The sequence below is a fragment of the Venturia canescens genome, chromosome 1 (genome assembly GCF_019457755.1).
Source record: "Venturia canescens isolate UGA chromosome 1, ASM1945775v1, whole genome shotgun sequence".
Taxonomy (NCBI): Eukaryota; Metazoa; Arthropoda; class Insecta; order Hymenoptera; family Ichneumonidae; genus Venturia; species Venturia canescens.
Window position 1 is genome coordinate 25,022,877 of NC_057421.1, and position 19,972 is coordinate 25,042,848.

Sequence of the window (19,972 nt, forward strand, 5' to 3'; positions counted from 1 at the left end):
TGAATCGATATTGGGCTCCACTAACTCGACGTCTCTCATCCCCTCTCTTTAGCCTCGTGCATGCACGGGCAAAGAGCGACGGCGTGGGAAATCTGTGAGCGCCGTATGTAGCTATGTGCATGACAAGCCATATTACGTATGTACACAAATATGTACATTCATTTCAACGTTCTTGAACCAAACGGATAGGTCCGCGACCCCCATCCGATGAGATTTAGTCGAAACCTTTTTTCGCAACCTCAGCGACGAGCTATATTTGCGCAAATATTTTTTCCAGGGACCGATTCGGTGTAGGGTCGTCCGGGGAGAATTTAAATCAATTATGATTAGAGTATTTTTCAAATGGACTAAAATGTACATGTTAACGCAATCAATAATGCCATTATTTTTTGTCAATGTATACAGGGATTATCATTGAAGAAATAGGAAGAAATGGAAGTAAGGAACCGACCGTCCGTTCACTCGGGGACGTGGGTCACGAGATAATGGAATATTCTGGAACAATCGAAATGATAATGATCACTAAAATCTCATCGAGTTTTGAGCGTCGTGTCCCCTTTGTTGTGGAGATTACGAAGCGATGAAAAACTAATGTCGAAATATATCGTGGGGGGTGACTGATCCGGATTTTATGAAAAGCCTCATTTGTGAATTTTGAAATAAAAGAGAAAATACAAACATTTTTTTTAGGCTCTCATTTGTGTACATTTTTCTTCAGCTCTTTTCAGCTCCCTCCTTCTCTTTACAGAATCGTCGAAAGTTGTCACGTTTTTGACATTCACATGATTTTTTCAAATTCCTCGATATTCTACTAATTGATAGTTTTATCGTTATAACAATGATCATTAATAAACGCAAAATAGGAAGCAGATTGGAATCGGCTTAATGGCCAAACAGCTTTGACGACGGTGGAGAGATTACGGGTATTGTTAGAAGGACGATCAATTTTCCGACCTATCGATTTTGTGCATATACACCGACAAATTTGAAAAATATAATAAAATAATGATTTGGGAATTTCTCGAGTACAAGGGTTTTTGAAGCAGTTTTTATATTTCTCATTTCAAATGATTTTTTTGATGTTTCTCATTTTTTCGAATTATCTTTGCATCATTTTTCATGTATCGTCATAATTGACGAATTTTTCAATGTTTTTTTTTTTTTTTTTTTTTTTTTTTGTAACGGCGACTACAATTTGGAGTAATTATCAGGAAGTATTTTCTGGTATTCAGTGTATCAATCGACTTTTGATTCCAGACTATTCGTCGATAATTGCACGTTTCGTTACCGTATAAGATACTGAAACAATAAACAAAGCTCGTTCTATCAAAGTACCATTAAATTGTTTGTAAAAATAACGATCAACGAAAAAATGAAAACGTGTCACGTGAAGACAGTGGCTCGTGACTCAATCTAAAATGGATCTGAAATGACTCGATTGATATTTATTTCACAAAGTAAAATAGTCGTGTCGATGTGGCTATAAAAGTAGTGAAATTGTCGAATAAATAATATTCTTCATTGAAATATAAAGTGAAAATTGATTTACTTTTTCCCCCGGAAATGAAAGAGCGTGAGGCAAAGTCCGAAGAGATTTACGAGGGTTTAAGTGTTCCGATCCAAGAGGAGCAAAAGTAAGCGACGATTACACAAACACGCTCCAAAAACATCGGCCACGTGTTGGACGCGACATCATTTATCGCCATGCGTTTGTCGCTTCGTCGCCGCTTCTTCGTGGGCGTCTAAACGGGCAACGACAAATCATTCGAAACTTATTTGAAAGGGTCTGCGAGGTGCTACCAGCCTCAGCCGGATGAATCGCGATTCTTGTGAGTCGGCCGACTAACGTAAGTTATGATGAATCATCAAACTCACTAGCAGCACACCTGGTGGTCTAGATACATTAATATGTTGTGCAAACAATCTGAAATTCAGCTGGTATAACTAGCCATGCGAATAAGTAACAGACACGATTCTCGATGAAAAATGTCCGTGCGACATCTTAGCCCATCCACCCACATGAAAATCTCCGTAATATTTTGGCAAGTTAATCCAATTCTGCAATCGTACGACACTCAAATTTGCGAATCTTCAAAATATTCGCTTTTTCGACGTCTCGTGAAGCTTTTCCCATTCACCGGATAATTCTGTGTCCAGTTTACCACGAAGGAGCCATTTCAATTACTCGAAATTTCCTGAGGAATGCGACAAGCATGTTGTACAGGTATTTCCAACAATTAATACTTAGCTTCGAAGTATAAATGAAGTATACAGAAAAGCAAACGGACATGAGTTAAAAGATACTTTTGAAAATAGCACCGTTGGTTTATCTTGTTGATAAATTAATAAACGGATTGTCGTCAAATGGGATGGTTAAATCCTCATTTACTTTTATTTTCAACGTTTATACATTATAGCGCCTGATTTCGTTGTCAGCGCCATCTCTTTCTTGGTACTTTCTATAACGTTATTCGAGGATATTAAATGAAAAAATAAAAATAAAAACTTAACGATTCAGGCGATGCTGAGGCCGGCGATAGAGCTCTCGAGCGTCTGGAATAAAAATGGAAAGGCTTAACACTTGTGATTCATGCTCGTACGTGTGGATATAATTGTTGAATGGAATGCAGTAATATTTACCTTCGTATCCCAAAGTACAAGCTGATCGTCTAAGCCGCTCGTACTAAATTCGTTTGGCGACATTTTCCTTATGCACGTTATCGTATTCTGATGTATACTGTCGAGAAAACAATCGTTTGTTTCCGTTCTCGCTTGACGATCGAGAGACTGAAATTTTCGCATCGCCGAAATACCGGCGGCTTCGCGCTTCTGCGAATTATCCAACTTCGATACGAAGTATAATTGGCCATTCTTGTCAATGGAATACAAGAAGGGCATGCAACTGTGTCCCTGCGAACATCATTCATCCGATTAAACTACAACTTAATAACATTGTAGTTTGAGGTAAAAGTAATTCGTACTCACCGCAACGATTATTGAATTTGAACTGATCCACATGCAACTCAAAAACGGTAAATATTCCGTGTAAAGCCGGACCACAGCATTTCCTTTTGTCGCGTCAGCGACACATATCGACGAATTATGTGATACCCAACATACTTTGTTTCCACAAGGGCTAAATGCAACTGCGTGGATCCAACCACCTGTTCAAAAATACCATAATATCGTTGCTTGTAATTATTTTGACAAATTGATCAGATAATTGTAAAAAGTAAAATATAATAAGAATTTCGTAAAGAAAATTTGTACACGATACGAATATTTCATATGCTAATTCTTGAAAACAAGTAAGTGTTGTTCAATCAGAAGATTTTAATTCTAATTAGAAAGGGATTGATCTCTCTCGAATTCCGAATGATAGCAACAAGATATTTGAAGAGAGGTAAGGAAGATACACCAAATCTTACAGATAACATTCTAGCTATTGCAAAATTGTTAATGAATTGTAATCCGTATGTCAGAGAATTTCAATTAACTAATTCAAATGTTTGGTCATTTACCGCCATTCGGAGAGTTTGGAAATTCTGCCAGTAATGTGCCGAGGTTTGATGTGGCACCCCAAGGACCTGGCGCCGGTGCATCCTCAACGTCTTTTACGTAAGCACCAAATACTCGAACTTTATAGTCTGTTGACCCTGCTACCAATACTTTATTGTCCGGATGCCAATCGATCGCCGTTACAGTTGATCTTAATGGACGTTTTATATGTTTCGAAAGCCACCAATTGTTCTCGGGCACAAAAAAACTTACTGATACCGATTTATCTCCAGAACCAACAGCAAATTTATTTTCTGCAATAGACGCATAGAAAATATGTGTGATGTGTATTTTATTTTCGAATGGGATTATCAAAATGATGAATGAGCTCGAGTTATCGAATCAGAATGACAAAGTCTCTGTCTTTGCAAAGATAAAATTTTATCGTTCAATATTCATGACTTTATAAACAATTTTCACTTGGATGACATACTTAAAACAAAATCAATGTGTGTTTTTCCAATAGCAAGCGGCCCATTTTAGTTTATTCGCAAAAACAATTTTGAAAACCTGCAAATTGTTTTTTTTTTCTTTTTTGAGACTTGAATTTTAAAGATATTGCAAGATTTACCTTGAGGAGCCCATTTGACACAAACAGCAGCTCGATTAGTTCTCAACACTACCCAAGCAGGAATCCACTTTCCGTCGTCACCAATGTTCCAAACATATGCAGTTTTGTCGGCAGCACAAGTGACAATGCGATTGGTCTTTGGTGCCCAGTCCAAACACATAACTGACATACCGTGGGCTTGAAGAACATCGACTTGCTTCCATTGCGAGCCCGATCGCTTATACATGTGAACTTCATTACTTTTGGAACAAACCGCGACTTCTATGAATCGCAAATGAAATAATTAATCAACTAAGTTTTTCAAATTAGTTAGTATTGTTATCAATGAAGATGAATATCACAAACAAACCAGTTCTATCCTTGTTCCAGGCGTGACAGGTGATGACATCAAGACCAAATGTGTAAGATTCCGACATTTTGACAGATTTTTCACGTTTATTTTTCTTTTGATTTAAAACTTGAGCAGAGAAAGTATCGAATAAAAATGCAAAGCGAGGGTGAATCACCGGGAGGAAGTTCAGCTGGGTGCGGCCAACAAAGTAAGCAAGATTGAGATAAAAATACGAGAAACGAGATCGCCGTTATTGATAACAATCAATTGAGGGAAATTCGTGGACTGCTTGAAGTCTACACGAATTTCCGTGTCGGCTATTTTGCCAAAATTCTCGTTTCTCTGATAACGAAAATCTCAGATTGACAGTTCATTCGTCGGCAGGGGGTTAGCTCTATTTTTTTCCCCGTTCTTTTCAACCACGGAAAGAGTGCACGATTAAGGTGATGAAGAAAGGGAACGATGAAATGAATTTTCGAGAACAATGTATCAGCTCTATCTGTCGAATATGTTGAGGCTTAATTCTTGATTCGTTTACTCTCGAGATAAAAAAGTGTGTTGAGTGACAAAGACGATTCATTGTGTAGAGAAAAAAAATTTTGTAAAAGTAAAAAATAAAGCTCGCATAATCCTCGTATATTTTATTGAACTTAGAGAACCTTAGGGAATAAATTCGCAATTAAATAAATCAACGTGTCATAAGCTGCTGCAGCAGCCAGGCGGATATCGAAAGCATCGAAAGGTCAATATAAAATATAAATCCAGGCTGTCGTTCGTCGTCAGATGGACTCAGGTTTATTTTCCGTGAGCGGGTGAGCGTCCCATTCGGTTTTATTTGCCGCCAAATATCGTTCCCGCTCTCGGTGTCACACACGCGAGATAAAAGCACCTCGTCAACGTCGTTTGTTCATTTTTCTCTTCAAGACAAACTGAAATCATCCTGAATTTTTCTTGCAATACACTAAAGTAAAAGAGAATCTGTGCTAATTCATTTCACGTGTAAACTCTGAAAACGTTCCTCAACGGGATAAATTCGTCGCTAAGATCGTGTTGAACTTGAACGAGAAATTTCGTTGTCGTCGGTGCTTCGACGGATTTTTTTTTTCAACGCGCTTAAAAGTCCATTAACTGAAAGAATAAAAAAAAAGCATAATGGCAAAAGTGCAACTTGCTAACGTCGCTGTTCTTGATAATCCATCTCCCTTTCTCAATCCCTTTCAATTCGAAGTCACCTTCGAGTGCATCGAGGAACTCAAAGAAGGTAAGATCGCCCCGAAAAAAAAAAATTATAATCCAGTTATTCTAACCTCAAAATGAAGATAATCAGAATTCTACTGTATATGATATTCTCATATATACTTGTTCGTTGTACTGTTTTTTTTTTCTTCAATGTATTCGTTTCATTGTGATACCACGTCCAAATTGATGAAATATGAATAACATCTGTATACACCTAAAATGTTAGCGTCAAAGTTTGATATCACATCGCAAGACTTTTATATTCACTTTTTTTATTATTCTCAATATTTCAGATCTTGAGTGGAAAATGATTTACGTTGGTAGTGCAGAATCAGAGGAATTTGACCAAGTTCTGGACACTATTTATGTTGGGCCCATTCCTGAAGGAAGGCACATGTTTGTCTTTCAAGTAAGGTTTAGAACATTCAATATATTAAAATATATATATATATATATATATATATATATTAAAAATTTTGATTTATTTAGTTTTGTCTGGAATGAACTTTTCTGAATTTTTCTTTGCAACAAGAATTCTTGTTGTAGTTCAATTTCTCCCTGAGCATTTTGATTTTTGCAATCCACTTAATTTCCTAGATAAAAGGAAATTCCAAAATTCCAATACAGATTAAGGCAATAGCTTTTGACATTTTAAATATTATTGAGTTGATATTATTAGAAATGAAAGATAGGACTATTTTAGTATTTCTCACAAAGGTGTTGACAGATCTTTCATGATTTTTATACAAATTTTGATTGGATAAGTTGTAATTTGATTCTCTCTTATACTAGGCTGATCCACCAGATGTCAGTAGAATTCCTGTAAATGATGCTCTCGGTGTGACCGTCGTTTTGCTAACTTGTTCGTATCGAGGCCACGAATTTGTACGAGTTGGTTACTTCATAAACAACGAATACACAGATGCTGAACTTCGTGAAAATCCACCAGCGCAGCCACAATTTGACAAAGTACAAAGGAACATTTTAGGTGATAAACCCAGAGTAACGAGATTTAAGATAAATTGGGACGACAGTGGTGCAAGTACGTCGAGCAATGGTAATCAGGAAGAAATGGAAGCACAGGGCATTGATGATGTCAGAGATCATGAAAAACCAACTTCGAGTCTAGGTTTTACAGAAAACACACAAAACAGTATGGAAGTGATGTGATCAAGAATTTGATGCCTTTGCTGCGCTCAACGAGACTTTAAGATCCCTTTTCTTTTTCCCTCATACACTCGAAAACTTTGTAAAAAACTTCCATTTTTTACGGTAAAAATGTACTTTTTTTCCTTTATATGAAATATTACCAAATTTTGTTACAAATGATTTTGCATGATGCACTGAATTGGATAACCAATATCAACCTAAAGATTCATACGAGTTGAATAACGATAAAAACCATGTAAAACGTGCGTGTTTCACGCTAATGCTTGTGAGAATATTTGTTCTAATTTCATTAGTAATTTCTAAATTTATTCTGTTGTAGTCTTGACAGAAAAGCGAGGCTTTTTGTTGAACTTTGTCGATGACTTTTCGGCGATATAATAGTAACTTTAATTCAAGTGTCCATCTTCTTGGCAATTACAACTAATTTATTTAGTATCTGTTATGTCTATTGATTATGATTATTATTTAAATATTATGGTGGCTAAATTCCATAAGCGGTCTTTGGAGTGGGAAATTTGTTGAACAAAAAAAAATGTTTCCTAAGCATTAAAACTGCTCGACAAAATGAAATTATGACTGCACCTGCATCGTCAATATGAGCAAAAAATCTAGAAGACTCGCTGATTGAATCGAGCCAAGAGTAGATTCTAAGGCACCGTTCAAATTTAGCCGAAAAAAAAGAGGAACAATGTACATATAATATCGATAATTAAAGAATTACACAATATGTTTTCTACCTAACATCTCTTGTTCTTTATTTTCTCATACTTTCTATTAATCCTGCACTTTTTTTTGGTGTGTTTACATTTGATACTTTTATTTTTAGACGTTCAAGACAAAATGAACCCTCGTGGGGGTGAAAAATTCGATAGTGAATATAACAAATGATCATTATCGATTGAGTGTTTAAACATCCAATTTGTAGTATTAATATTACTTTCATATCAACGAAATGTGAGGAAAAATAGGTCAAAGACTTCGCTGATCAGATCAATTGAACTTTCTGAAGATTGATTACCATTGAAAAAATCTCAAGTCAACATTTGTGAATCATTGATTAAATTTTTTCACTGAAAAACAATGCCAATTGACCATATGTATTCTACAACGAAAGTTTACAGATAAATTATTTTGTACTTGGTATAATAGTGCGGAGAGAAGAAAAAAAAAATAAGTGGAGCTCTGACCATAGAGCATGGAATCCATTTTGTTCTGTGATCAGATGAATTAATTCAACAAATCCTAAAGTATAGAAAAATAACACGAAGAATAAAAATACTATAATTTCTACATTTTTTTGTAGATTTTTCTTGTATACTACAATTAGTGTGGTAATCGTATAAAAATACTCGCCGATTGTTTTGCATATGGCTATACAGTTTCTTTACAAACAAAGAAAACTTCCCGTTTTATCAGTCACCTATGAAAAACTGGCAAAATTATTTCCAATTATACGATCGATATAACAAATACACATTTTTTATTCTTCCCCGAGAATCGACAAGTGATCAAGGAAAAAAGGAGCTTGACGATTATTAGTGCCGTGCTGTGCGCTAAACAATTACTACAAACGAACATACACGACTCGTACGATTAAATAAATTTCATTAATTAAAGACTAGTGTGGTTTTTGTTTGCCTAAGCGCTAAGGCATCATGATTGAAAATCATCGATATTATCGATATTTTTCTTTCAAGCGATTTTTGTGTACATTTTCTTCGCCATTTTTCTCAGCCCTCATTGATAAGGTGTATTTTGATTCACGTTCATCATCTCGTTCGTGCTGAAATGATGAATAAAAGATTTTATCATCTCGGAGACTAGCTTTTGAGGAAATTTTCGTTTTTATGTGATATGGATTCAATTCAAATTCGTACCTCTTGGAACATTTGATGTGTATGATAAGAAGAGCAATGCCCAGAACAAGACACACGCAGCCAACGACTATGTAAGCGATTCCCAGAAATGGATTTTTCCCTCCGAGCAATGATGTTGTGCTGAGAATCATCCGTTTTGTTCCATCGAAAGCAGATACCGAATATGCTAAAATCAATTATCGTATTAGTCGTACTATTGCACAATATATTTTAAAAATCAATGCTTGAACTTTAGCTGGGACTGTGTAAACCGCACTTTTTCCATGAGCCTAACGCTACTAATTGAATGCAAAACTTTGAAGAGATATTTAAGAATGTTAATGATAATTCGAACTTCATGCAATGTAAGTTCCGACCCAGGAGATAGTAAGGATACAGGGGAAAACGTTGAGTAAATAATGCCAATCAAAGTTGGAAAAAAAACTCACAGTAATTAACATCGAGACGATAATTGCCCATGAGTAATCCCATGGTGAAAGGAGCCTGAGTATTGTTAATTTTACGATAAAGTTTCCTGAAAGTTGGCAGAGCCGCAGTCCTCATCCACACGATCAAATCTTCGTTCTGAAAGCCATTATTGGATGGATCATCAGGATCTAATTCCCAAATTTGTTTGGTCCAATTTTTCGGATGACTGTAACCCTCGAAAGCTTGCTTAAGATCACCCGGTGGATTGCGGAATTTGATATTTTTGTCAGATGGCCAAGCAATACCGGTCTTAATGAGAGGGACAATTTCTTCTGATCGGTTATTGTACCAAATTAATGTGAGATTGTCGTTGAATAGTGAATTCGCGATTGCGCCACACGGTGCTATGGGCTTATCGCCGTCATAAGCGAAAGGTTCGCAATCACTTGATACCAATGGACTGAGAACTCCCAATAATTGATTGTCATCTCGTGACTTGACATAACGTCGATGATTTTGATAGAAATTTGTCAAGCCATAGTACATATAAACGTTACCACCAAAATCCATTGGCAGCGTGAAATTAATTCGACAAGAGCATGGCTCTCCAGGATGATTTGTTATAACTTCTGCACAGGATGCATTATTCCATTTTTTTTCTACACCTGTACAATTTGTGTAGTCTATCGAGTACTCTTTAACCTCGTCTGAAAAGTACAGTAAGCCAATCCCCACCGGTATGAATGCGATTCCGATCACAAAAAATGTCGGGAGTACCGTGCCTGCAGTCAGAATTGGTTGCCAGGCTGGCAGGCGTTGCTGCTTAAATGCGCTATCTGTTTTGGTTAAAAAAAAATATATATATATATATATTTTTCATATTATTCAACAAAGAACGATGACATATAGTTGTTTAGAAGATTAACAATTTGACAAAGAATAGTAGAAATGAACAGAACATAATGAAGTTTTACTACAATATGTTTTTTTTTGTCGATCCTAAATGTGAGATTTTGTAATTTGTGCTGAATTATTAGGTTAATTATTACGTTTTTTATATTTATGCAATTATTGTACTTTTTAGAAGCGGAATGTTTTTTTTTTGACCTTTTACTTGATTACAGATACATTGAAGAGCAAAAAAATCTGATCTAGAAATTCCTGGATCTTGATAAAAAATTGTTGTAGTTAGTTGTTACTAGTATATTCTAGTAGCTGAAAAAGTGACATGTAGGTTACTAAACAATCTTCTAAATCCGCAAGCACTACTGGTTAATAATAATGCGACTTCTTGAAAACGATAGCACTAACATTTTTTTGACATTACTCAATTTTTAGTTTTTATTAAATAATAAGTGCCAACTAACACATATTCAGACGTTTTTCATTAATCTTCTGTATCATTGATTTCAAAGTAATTTTTTAAAAAAGCAAAAAAATTTTATTTTAAACGTAGGCTGTGTTCCAAAACCTACTGCCAGGATAGCAAGTACGTGCTTTGGAATAGGGCTTACGGTGCTGGCAGCAGGTTTTGGAATGAGGCTGTAGAAGGCAAACTCTGATAAAATAAGTGATACGTTTCTTTGAAATAAAGTGAGAATATCTCTCGTTTCTCCTTTCTAAGTTTCCCAATTGCAATAACTGGTGGTTATAAATGATTGTTGGATAAGAATGGATTTATGACATTGATTAATGGACTTTTTTGATCTAATATCCTGTAAACCACCAGCAATATCAGAGTGGATAAAGAAGTTTCACAGTGAATCGTTGAACGAGACTTCATTTCATGACCTTGAAAGTGAACGAAATGTTTATTCTCTCCATTTTTAAGGAAGGATTGGGAAAAAAGTACCATTTCAATATTTCCTGGTTCACAAAAATTGTGCTGAACGATTGAGAATCAGATCGAGTAATTATACAAATACAATAGTCTGGTAATCGACAACTGTGGCCGTGATCATCAGTTAAGAGCGAAAAATATTGATAAACTGATCCTTTTGGTTTGACAGATTATATCAAATTCACGACAACGAGATTTAGAAAATCAATTAGTCTTTATAATTACTAACCAGATGGTTTTTTTGTTATTGGAACCGTGACAGGCTCGTTGACAGTCGTCATGTTCCCTTAATTCGAACTTTTTTTGTCTCACTTTTGTTCTCTGATTTAAGGTGGTGATTAACTATCAGTTAAAATTATATACCAAGTATTACGTGACTAACGTTATACTGGAACTGGAAACTGATAGGCGAACACACGGCGAACGTGACAAGTGACAATTACCAATTCTCGCCACCTGACGTTTCTTCAAGACAATTCATTTGACCTAATTTTTTACCCAAAAATCGATTTTATAAAGACAATCTGTATTACCAGCAGTACAAAAGACTGGTTTCTAGCGTAGATGGCGCTAAAGGTACGAGATTTTTTTGGCTGTTCCTCGACCTCAAATTCCATTGCTTCAATCTCTGATCACGGAGGACAGTTAGCGATTGGGTATCACGGACCCACGGATATCTGCGTGAAACGATTAATAAAATACTTGCCCTAATCTGTCAACTGTTTTTTTACGACAATAACTAACTAAATCACGGTATACTATTTTTTTCCTAAATCCGTCGGTCGATCCAAAGCTTCCGCTCTGATTCACTCCGAAAATACGTGATAATTCGAAGAAAATAAAAATGAATATAAACAGCCCAAAAAATGGTATGTTCTGGCGTGTACTAATTAAATTTTTACATTACTTTTAAACCCCGTTTGATCTGGAATTATTCTTTCTAGTTCAGTTTCCGATTATTTTAATGTATTCCTCGTGCTTCGTATTTTTTAAAATATTATTTTATTCGCGAGTATATAAATGAGAGGAGGGAGGATTTTTCTGGTGTTCGTAGACAACATCTAGGGTTCGATCGAAATTATACATACATGTTTTGGCAGGTAGACCATATTCGTGTAAAATGCGCAATTAGAAATACCCGCGTTTCTTTGAATTAGCACAATATTTGTTTTGGTGCTGTGCAAAATATGGAGTGAAGTGGTGTTGTTTTTCAATTCTCAAGTCGTCTCTTGTACCGACTTGTCGCGAGGAGAAAAATGTATGGACGTAAAGCCGTTTTGACAGCTGGTCACGAATCATCATGGTGCCTATTTGGGAGGTGAGACAAGTTCTCTTATTGTGAAAAAAAACTTCTATATCTTACTGAAATATCATTGTTTCAATATACATATATTTTTTTCAAATGTTATAAACTAGACAAAGCAAAACCTTTTAATGAAATTGACTATTTTACATGATTTTATTTAGGTTTGTAATATTATAGTATTATAATAACTTTGGTAATGTTTCTTTTTTTCCAATTCTTGAGTTAATTAGTATGCACTGTTACGTAATCAATACTAGATTTAAAAAATATCAGTATTTACGTTTTCTGAAATTGGCTAAAATAATCACAAACGATTTCAACTTACACTTCTAAAAATACTCCAACTGGTACCTCAAAAATCATGCAATACAATAATTATACTAGAAAAATATTTCTACTTAAGATATAATAAAATTTTGTTTCTCCCGAAAATTTATATCATTGTTTTAGTGGAAGAATGTTACAAATTTTTTCAATCTGATGAAACAAACAAATGCCTCAAAAATGTTATTCTTTTCAAAACATTGTTTTCAAGTTCTTCATGTCAGCCTATTGAGTCATCAATGACATAATTGATTTTACGTTTGCTAATGTCATGCGTTTAGTGCGTGTATCAAGTTGAAAAGAAATTCATCTTTAAATATTATTTTGATACAAGAGGAAAATATGAGATAAATTTTCTTTGCAGAATGTTCTGCACCAACTCAGACTAATGTTGCTGCGAATATCATGCAACAATATAGAAAATTGAGGCTCTGAAGCCCAGCTGAAAATAAAAAACGATACAACAGAACGACACAGCGATTCTGTTATTCGAGTAAACGTGAACTAAAGAAGCTCACTTCAAGATGTTTGAATCACCAAAAAGCTTGCAGGAAGCCTGCGTAGTTTTTATTTGCGACAATGTTCTTGCGCTGTGCGAGGTACATCCTGGTGACAATGGTGGATCTTCGTCCTTAGGAGCTTCGTCCGACAATGCCATTAGTGTTGGTAATGCAGGTTTTCAATGCTTCAAAGTTAAAACATTAAAACTATTTTTGTATAATTTCAGATAAACAAAGTTCCATCACTATATACTGTGGTCTTTTAACTTGACTTTTTTTTATCGATCAACGTTTTACCATTATGTGATGTTTATGGAAATAACTGAAACTCATGGAATTATTCGACGAGTGTACTAACATGTATGTTCCGGTTTTTTATTTTAATTTCTCTCATAAAGAAGAACGGGTGGTGTGTGAATATGCTAATTCACCAGCAAGCCCATCACGTTTACTGGGCTTCCAAAAAGACTCATTGCTGGATCAAGTTGCTGCAAAACTACAAGTGACAATTAATTCGCCAGGAGCGAATGGACCGAGTGGTTCAGCTACTAGGCTCAGTTTCAAGGATCCCGATGTTTTTCTGCCTGCTCAGATCTCCGAACAGCTTTTGGCCAGCCTCTGCGAGAAGAAGGCCCTTTCTGATCTCACTATAACGCTATTCGACTCCAAAACGACACGATTAAAGTCTGAATCTTATTCTACATTAAATTTTTTTTTAATGTTATTCAAATTGTAATCAATGAGTAGAAAAAACCGAAAAATATCTGAAAGAAATTCTATTTTTTATAGATGAGGCTGGATTAAAATTTTTGCAGCAAAGTAGTTCCAAGAATTGAAATTGTGCAATCAAATTAGTCCAGCTACAATAGAGCCGTTTCAGAGACATTTAATACTGATTTTAAATATACATGTTTCATACAATAACGAGATTTGACATTACAGACATGTGAGGCTCAAAGATGCCTCGAATCTCTCGATGAAAGGACTTCAAGTACTGAAACAACACAAAGTCGTCGATCTCGAAGTGAACGGTCTCAAGATTACCATAAACGATCTGATAGCGTGTCTCGGAGAATGGAGTTTGCGGAATCTCCGATCGCTTAACGTGGCAAATGGCAGTTTCACCGATTGTTCAAGGTCCTTTTAATCTTCCGCAAATTCTAAGAGCACGCCACGCCCTACTTATCCATTGCAATTAACGTGTCATATATATATATATATATATTTAACGAACCGGTTATAAGCACACTTGTGCTTTTGATTTATTGCGTGAATTTTTTCTTCCTTTTAATACTTGGTATATCGAGTTGTTGCAATGGTTCTTGATGAGAGGGGAAAAAAAGGAACTTTTATCGATCTTAACGATAATGCATGTACGAGATTCCGTTAGCATCAACGTTAACCGGTTTAGAGCATGTGATTAAAACATGATACCTTGTCCGATTCCTTTTCAGTCGAGCTAAAGAAAAAAAAAGAAAAAAAACAGTACATTAATTACTGATCAAACTACTCAGCCAATCAATAAGACAATTTTTTAGGGTATGCGTTTTTCTGGCACTGAGCAGACTTCGAGCTCTTCATACACTGAACGTATCTGGCACGGAATTCAATCGACATGGTCTGGAGATCGTCGTTGAAGATTTACCGGAGTTGGAGAGTTTGGATATTTCTTGCACTCGCGTGGATGATATAACACCGTTAATGAAATGCAAAGATCGTTTGAAAACCTTGGCAATGTACAATCTCAAGATAAGCGGCTGTGACAACTTGAAATCTGTTCTCGTCGAGCTCAACGAGCTTCGAACTCTCGATATCTCCGACGAAAAAGATTCGTACAACTTTGAAATGTTTGCTCCAGTTAGATCGAAGATTACGGATTTACTGAAAACGACCGATTGCATGCCACATTTGACGAGTCTTGACATTTCAGGTAATTCATCTTTTTTTATAATTCAAATAATTGACGAATTCGACGCGGACAATATCAAGGGGATTTCAATTAAGGGATTAGAAATAATCTTCTTTCAAGGAATCCAGGTTTCGTGCTACTTTTATATTGATTTTTTTCCATCACGCCACAGAGATTCAGCAAAGTTCATGCATGTAGAATTACATTGAATATAAACTAATCTTAGTTTACTTGACGAACTCATGTTGCAGTGAAACAGGTTCTAATTCAAGGGATCATGCGCCATATTATAAAAAGATGAAATCATCAAGATGGATTGAAATGTTTCATTTATAAATTTTTAAAATTAATATTTGAATCGAAACTAGAAAATGAGTGAAACCAGTGAAAAAAATGAATTTTAATTATCTTAATAAACGAATATTTTACGATACGGAACAATTGCTTTAAGGAGTTTCGGTACAGGCGATACAATGTTGCCATGCTAATCCATGCTAAAAAAATTAAAAAATTCAAAAAGTTCAGAATTTTATAAAATTTGGTGAACATATTCTTTAGTGCCAAATTTGACGACACAAATTTTTTAAGATTTTTCTTCTACACAGTTATCGAGTAATTGATCACTAAAGTTTACGTGTATAAGCATAGCGTTTCCATATATATAGGTATACATTCCGGGCATGAGAAATCTGCTTTAATGTGTAATTACTCGATAACTAAGTAGAAGAAAATTTTGAAAAAATTTGAGTTTTCGCACTTGATGTTGAAGATCATTATCACCAAATTTGATTAATTTCTTAATATTTTGACTTCTGTACCGAAACTCCTTAAACGTGAAGAAACTTTTTTCATTTATTTCAAGGCAAAGACGACATAGATGCACCAGATTTGAAAAAATTCATAAAAGCTCATCCCCACCTGGAGTTTCTCGGTCTGGTGCATTCCGACGCATGTTACGATGACAGTCTCGTCAATTCAGCGAATAAAGATTACAAGCCTGATTTAGTGGTGAGAAATAAAATTGTCAATTTCAGTGAAAATGGTTAAAAAACAACTTGCTGTCTCGATAGAAACTTATTTGAACGTTTGTGATATGTTTAAGGTGAGCGGGCTAGCATCGGACAGTCAAATTCTCGAGGCGCTCAGAAGATACTCTTGCCGTCCGGTTTACGTGCAAAAGTGCCTGTACAATTTATTCCGTCTAACCCCACACTTCAGCGAAGCGAGAGTTGACGTTATCAAACTTGTGTTACCGGGTATGAGAGCACATCCTCAGGAATTCCGAGTCCAAATGGCCGCCACCGCTTGTCTCTACAACCTCACGAAAGGCGAACTTGCCTCGAAGATTCATCCATCGGTTCTCAAACAAATCGTTGATCTGACTCTCACCGCTATGGAATCTTATCCGAACCATTATCAGCTACAAAAGAATACTCTGCTAACGTTGTGTAGTGACCGAATATTACAGGACGTTACTTTCGATAAATATAGGTAAACTTTTAAACTTTATCCCTAGCGGATTTTGTGACCAGTTTTTTGTGGTCGGAATTGAGCTAGTCGCTTTTGTATAAAATTAGACCCATTATTCGTGGTCAGAATCGGATTTCTCGAGTTTCCACTACTTCTTGGTCGGAACGACCGACGTGAATACCCAATGTCCAGCTCAGTCCAACCACAAATGACTGGTCAACTTTTGTAGAAAAACGACCAAAAAACTGGTCACAAAATCCGCTAGGGTAATTAGCATTTTTTCAACTCGGATGACTGCGGTCGAATTTAACCTTAAGATTTTCGTGAATTTAGCCATATTACTAACAAAAAACATTTCGTCCATGAAACGCTACACTTGTGTTAAGAGCCGAAGCTATTTTTTCGCAGAAGTGGTTAATTGAAGAATTTATTTGAACAGTAGAATGAAAGAAAAAAGGAAATTTTGTTTATTTTTTGTTTTTCAATTCAAAATTGAAAACGTTTTCAATTTTCTCGAGCTTGTGACTGAATAGATTTTTCCTGGAAAGTTCTGAAAAGTGCACAAATATACATATTCGTTCGACTCTTCAGATGCGCAAAATTAGTGATGAACTGTCTATCAGCGTTTGACGACCCATCAATGAACCGGATGTCCGTGGCCATATGCTCGATTCTGGCAGCAAAAATTTCAACGGTTGAGACTTCGATGCTTGGAGCGAAGCCGCAATACATGGCAAAACTGTTGTCCATGGTACGATCGAAGTTGCAAGCTAAATCCGTCGACGTCACGATGAAATTTACCCTCAGCGCTCTTTGGAATCTGACCGATGAGAGCGCAACGACCTGCAAGGTTTTCCTTGAAGAAGGAGGGATGGAACTTTTCCTTGAGGTACTTGAGAGCTTTCGTGGGGAATCGAGCATCGAGACTAAAGTACTCGGATTGCTCAACAACATCGCTGAGGTTTGTTAAATCTTGGTTACAACTATCGGAAGGAACAGACCACTGGATAATACTACAGTTGTTGATAGCGACGAAGAACGAGACTGTTTTGAGTTGATTTAAGAGCAATAATCCGAGTTGTGGGGTTTGACTAAGAAACATATTTGAGGATCGAACTTTTTGTTGTTGAAGTGACTGAAATTGATTGTTGAAACATAAGAAAAATGTAACTCTCTCTAACTTGGACATTACAACTTCGATTGTTCGAAACAGTTCATTGTTGGTTTTTATAAGTGTAAGCTGCGACGAAATCGAATTTTTCATTTCGCACAAAAACAAGATAAAAAGATTCGCCTCAAGTTTCAAAGCCAAGGCGAGCATGTTGTTTATAATAAAAGTTTTTTCAATCGTCGTTGAAATGTGGAAATCTAATTTGAGTGTAAAAAAATCCATCAATTCATAGGTGTAAAGGTTGATGAAATGTAATGATTAATCGTAGGTTGGTCAATTGAGGCAACGATTAATGCAGCCTGGTTTCATAACGATGCTTTCGTTACTATTGGATTCGGAGCACATCGACGTATCTTACTTTGCGGCTGGGATAGCTGCTCATCTTTTGAGCGATGGACCGCGTGCCTGGACCATTGGGCCTGCCGTGACGAGAGCCCAGCTTCTCGAACAATTGGCAAAAGCCGCGTCCAACTGGCAAACGCCTAACGGTGAAATGGTCGCGTATCGAAGTTTTCAACCGTTTTTCCCATTGTTAAGATGTACCGAGGCTTATCCAGTTCAGCTGTGGGCGGTTTGGGCAATTCATCATGTTTGCACGAAAAATCGTGAGTTGTCCTTTATCATTTAAAATTTTTAAACCGCTAACCAACCAATTCCAATTCTTTGTGCTGATTATTCTGTTCAGCGTGCTCTCAGGAGATTATTGAAAATTCGCAAATCCATGCTCAATAAGAAAACATTTTTTTTTCTCATTACGTTTTGTCGTTTGTCGTAACAGCGAAACGCTATTGTGGAATGCTGGCCAAAGAAGGTGGCACCAAGATCCTAAAGGCTTTGTTGGACGACGAAAGCGAAGAAGGAACGCATCCGGATGTACGACAGCTTTGCCGATCGATTCTTGAAACTCTTGAACTACATCCGTGCTAGCAGAATGAGCCCGCTTAAACGTTAAATTGTGAGATATATATACATATTCGTATATATATAAATATATATATATACATTTTGCGTTCATATACACACGCACATGCATATGTGACTGTGTAAATGGCACCAGTTGATTCGTACGAAGAAAGCGACAACGACCGATCAAAAATAATGAGAAAGCCCAAGTACCGAATCTCAAAACAAGATTTGGATTTTCGGTGCAACTAGTCAATTGTACGTCCCGTTTCGCCCTTCCGCTTCCTCATCCAGTAAACAAGACAACACGAAAACTATTCATTCGATAGAACGATGATTCAACTCCTTCGCTAGCAAGCCTGTATGACGGGCACACTAAAAAATTGTTTAATATCAAAAAAAAAATATTGAAAACCGATAGTATTCGAGGTTTTTTGAATTTCATGATTTTTTTTGTCCCCCAGAAATGATTTAATCACTTTTTAAGCGTTCATCAATGAAGGAGTTGATAGCTATCATGATTATTCGAAATAATGATGCTGTCGAGAGTGATGAATGGATGAATAAATTAGCCAAGCAGAAAATACGAAGTGATTTCAAAGTTTCTTCTCACTTGTACAGATCAGCGATTTGTATAGATTTTGTTTTCCCTTCAAGAAAAACGAACCTGCTGCATGCACTCGTTTGAAATTCACTCGTCACTGAGAACAATCAGTTTTCATTGTTTTATTTTATAGAAATATAGATTTGATATCCCGTAGAAAATTTTTAATAAGTATGTATCATTACTTTTTCATCGAATCATGGTTCGGAAGTCGTCGGGTGTTCTTTATTGTTTTTAGACTGTTGATCAATCCTTGTACCCTTCACCCACATTCTCCCTTGGAGTTAGTATGTTGCGCAGTAATTCCGTTGAATACAGATCACATCTGAGTACGAATATTCATAACGTAGTCGAATGCATTGAAGGTAAAGAAACGAAAGCAGATTAACTATCCATTGTATAGCGCGCGAGGTTGACCTCTTTCGCTCGAGTTATATAAATGATACACATGTACATCACGATATTCGGGCTCATGATAATTCAGTTGAATTTCGCCATGGAAAGTGTTCGCCACGAGGCATACGAATAGCAAAATAGCAAAGAATGGAAAATTGTTATAATAAAAAGTAATGAAAATATTCAACAGGCAATTTTATTGCAAGGGAATCTTGAGTCTACGTAAGGATATTATTACGAGAGTAATTGTTTCCGAAGAATATGAAATCTGGGAGCTCGTTCAGGTCGCTGTACTCGGCAGATACGCCTAGTTTTGCAGAGTTGTTTAATTGCGTTTTAATTTTACTTCCCATATTCATTGCCGAGAGCAGCAGCGTGACTTTTCTTCTCCGGTT

General features: G+C 36.1%; 4 protein-coding genes across 6 annotated transcripts; 2 read left to right on the plus strand and 2 right to left on the minus strand.

Moving 5' to 3' along the window:
* Positions 1-2,354: 2,354 nt before the first annotated feature.
* Arpc1 (Actin-related protein 2/3 complex, subunit 1A) lies at positions 2,355-4,885 on the minus strand. Its single transcript, XM_043434009.1, has 6 exons — positions 4,479-4,885; positions 4,130-4,390; positions 3,522-3,812; positions 2,986-3,164; positions 2,641-2,910; positions 2,355-2,553 (listed from the first exon to the last, which is right to left on the minus strand). The coding sequence occupies exons 1-6, from the start codon at positions 4,543-4,545 to the stop codon at positions 2,515-2,517; spliced, it is 1,107 nt and encodes a 368-aa protein (XP_043289944.1). The 5' UTR covers positions 4,546-4,885; the 3' UTR covers positions 2,355-2,514.
* A 417-nt stretch (positions 4,886-5,302) lies between these two features.
* asf1 (histone chaperone asf1) lies at positions 5,303-7,610 on the plus strand. Its single transcript, XM_043434025.1, has 3 exons — positions 5,303-5,721; positions 5,993-6,108; positions 6,492-7,610. The coding sequence occupies exons 1-3, from the start codon at positions 5,613-5,615 to the stop codon at positions 6,867-6,869; spliced, it is 603 nt and encodes a 200-aa protein (XP_043289960.1). The 5' UTR covers positions 5,303-5,612; the 3' UTR covers positions 6,870-7,610.
* CDC50 (cell cycle control protein 50A) lies at positions 7,599-11,444 on the minus strand. Its single transcript, XM_043434010.1, has 4 exons — positions 11,224-11,444; positions 9,175-9,990; positions 8,747-8,912; positions 7,599-8,652 (listed from the first exon to the last, which is right to left on the minus strand). Exons 1-4 carry the CDS (start codon positions 11,273-11,275, stop codon positions 8,607-8,609), a joined length of 1,080 nt encoding a protein of 359 aa, XP_043289945.1. The 5' UTR covers positions 11,276-11,444; the 3' UTR covers positions 7,599-8,606.
* A 172-nt stretch (positions 11,445-11,616) lies between these two features.
* Positions 11,617-19,759, plus strand: LOC122419448 (protein zyg-11 homolog B-like). 3 transcript variants are annotated; one of them, XM_043434000.1, is made up of 11 exons: positions 11,617-11,863; positions 12,095-12,312; positions 12,989-13,290; positions 13,523-13,808; positions 14,067-14,261; positions 14,663-15,054; positions 15,896-16,041; positions 16,136-16,524; positions 17,095-17,464; positions 17,943-18,279; positions 18,453-19,759. In XM_043434000.1, exons 3-11 carry the CDS (start codon positions 13,149-13,151, stop codon positions 18,599-18,601), a joined length of 2,406 nt encoding a protein of 801 aa, XP_043289935.1. In that variant the 5' UTR covers positions 11,617-11,863; positions 12,095-12,312; positions 12,989-13,148; the 3' UTR covers positions 18,602-19,759. The 3 variants fall into 3 exon arrangements, with proteins under 3 accessions (XP_043289935.1, XP_043289936.1, XP_043289937.1); XM_043434001.1 differs by having other exon boundaries at positions 12,217-12,312; XM_043434002.1 differs by having other exon boundaries at positions 11,617-12,312; positions 14,690-15,054.
* Positions 19,760-19,972: the final 213 nt, after the last annotated feature.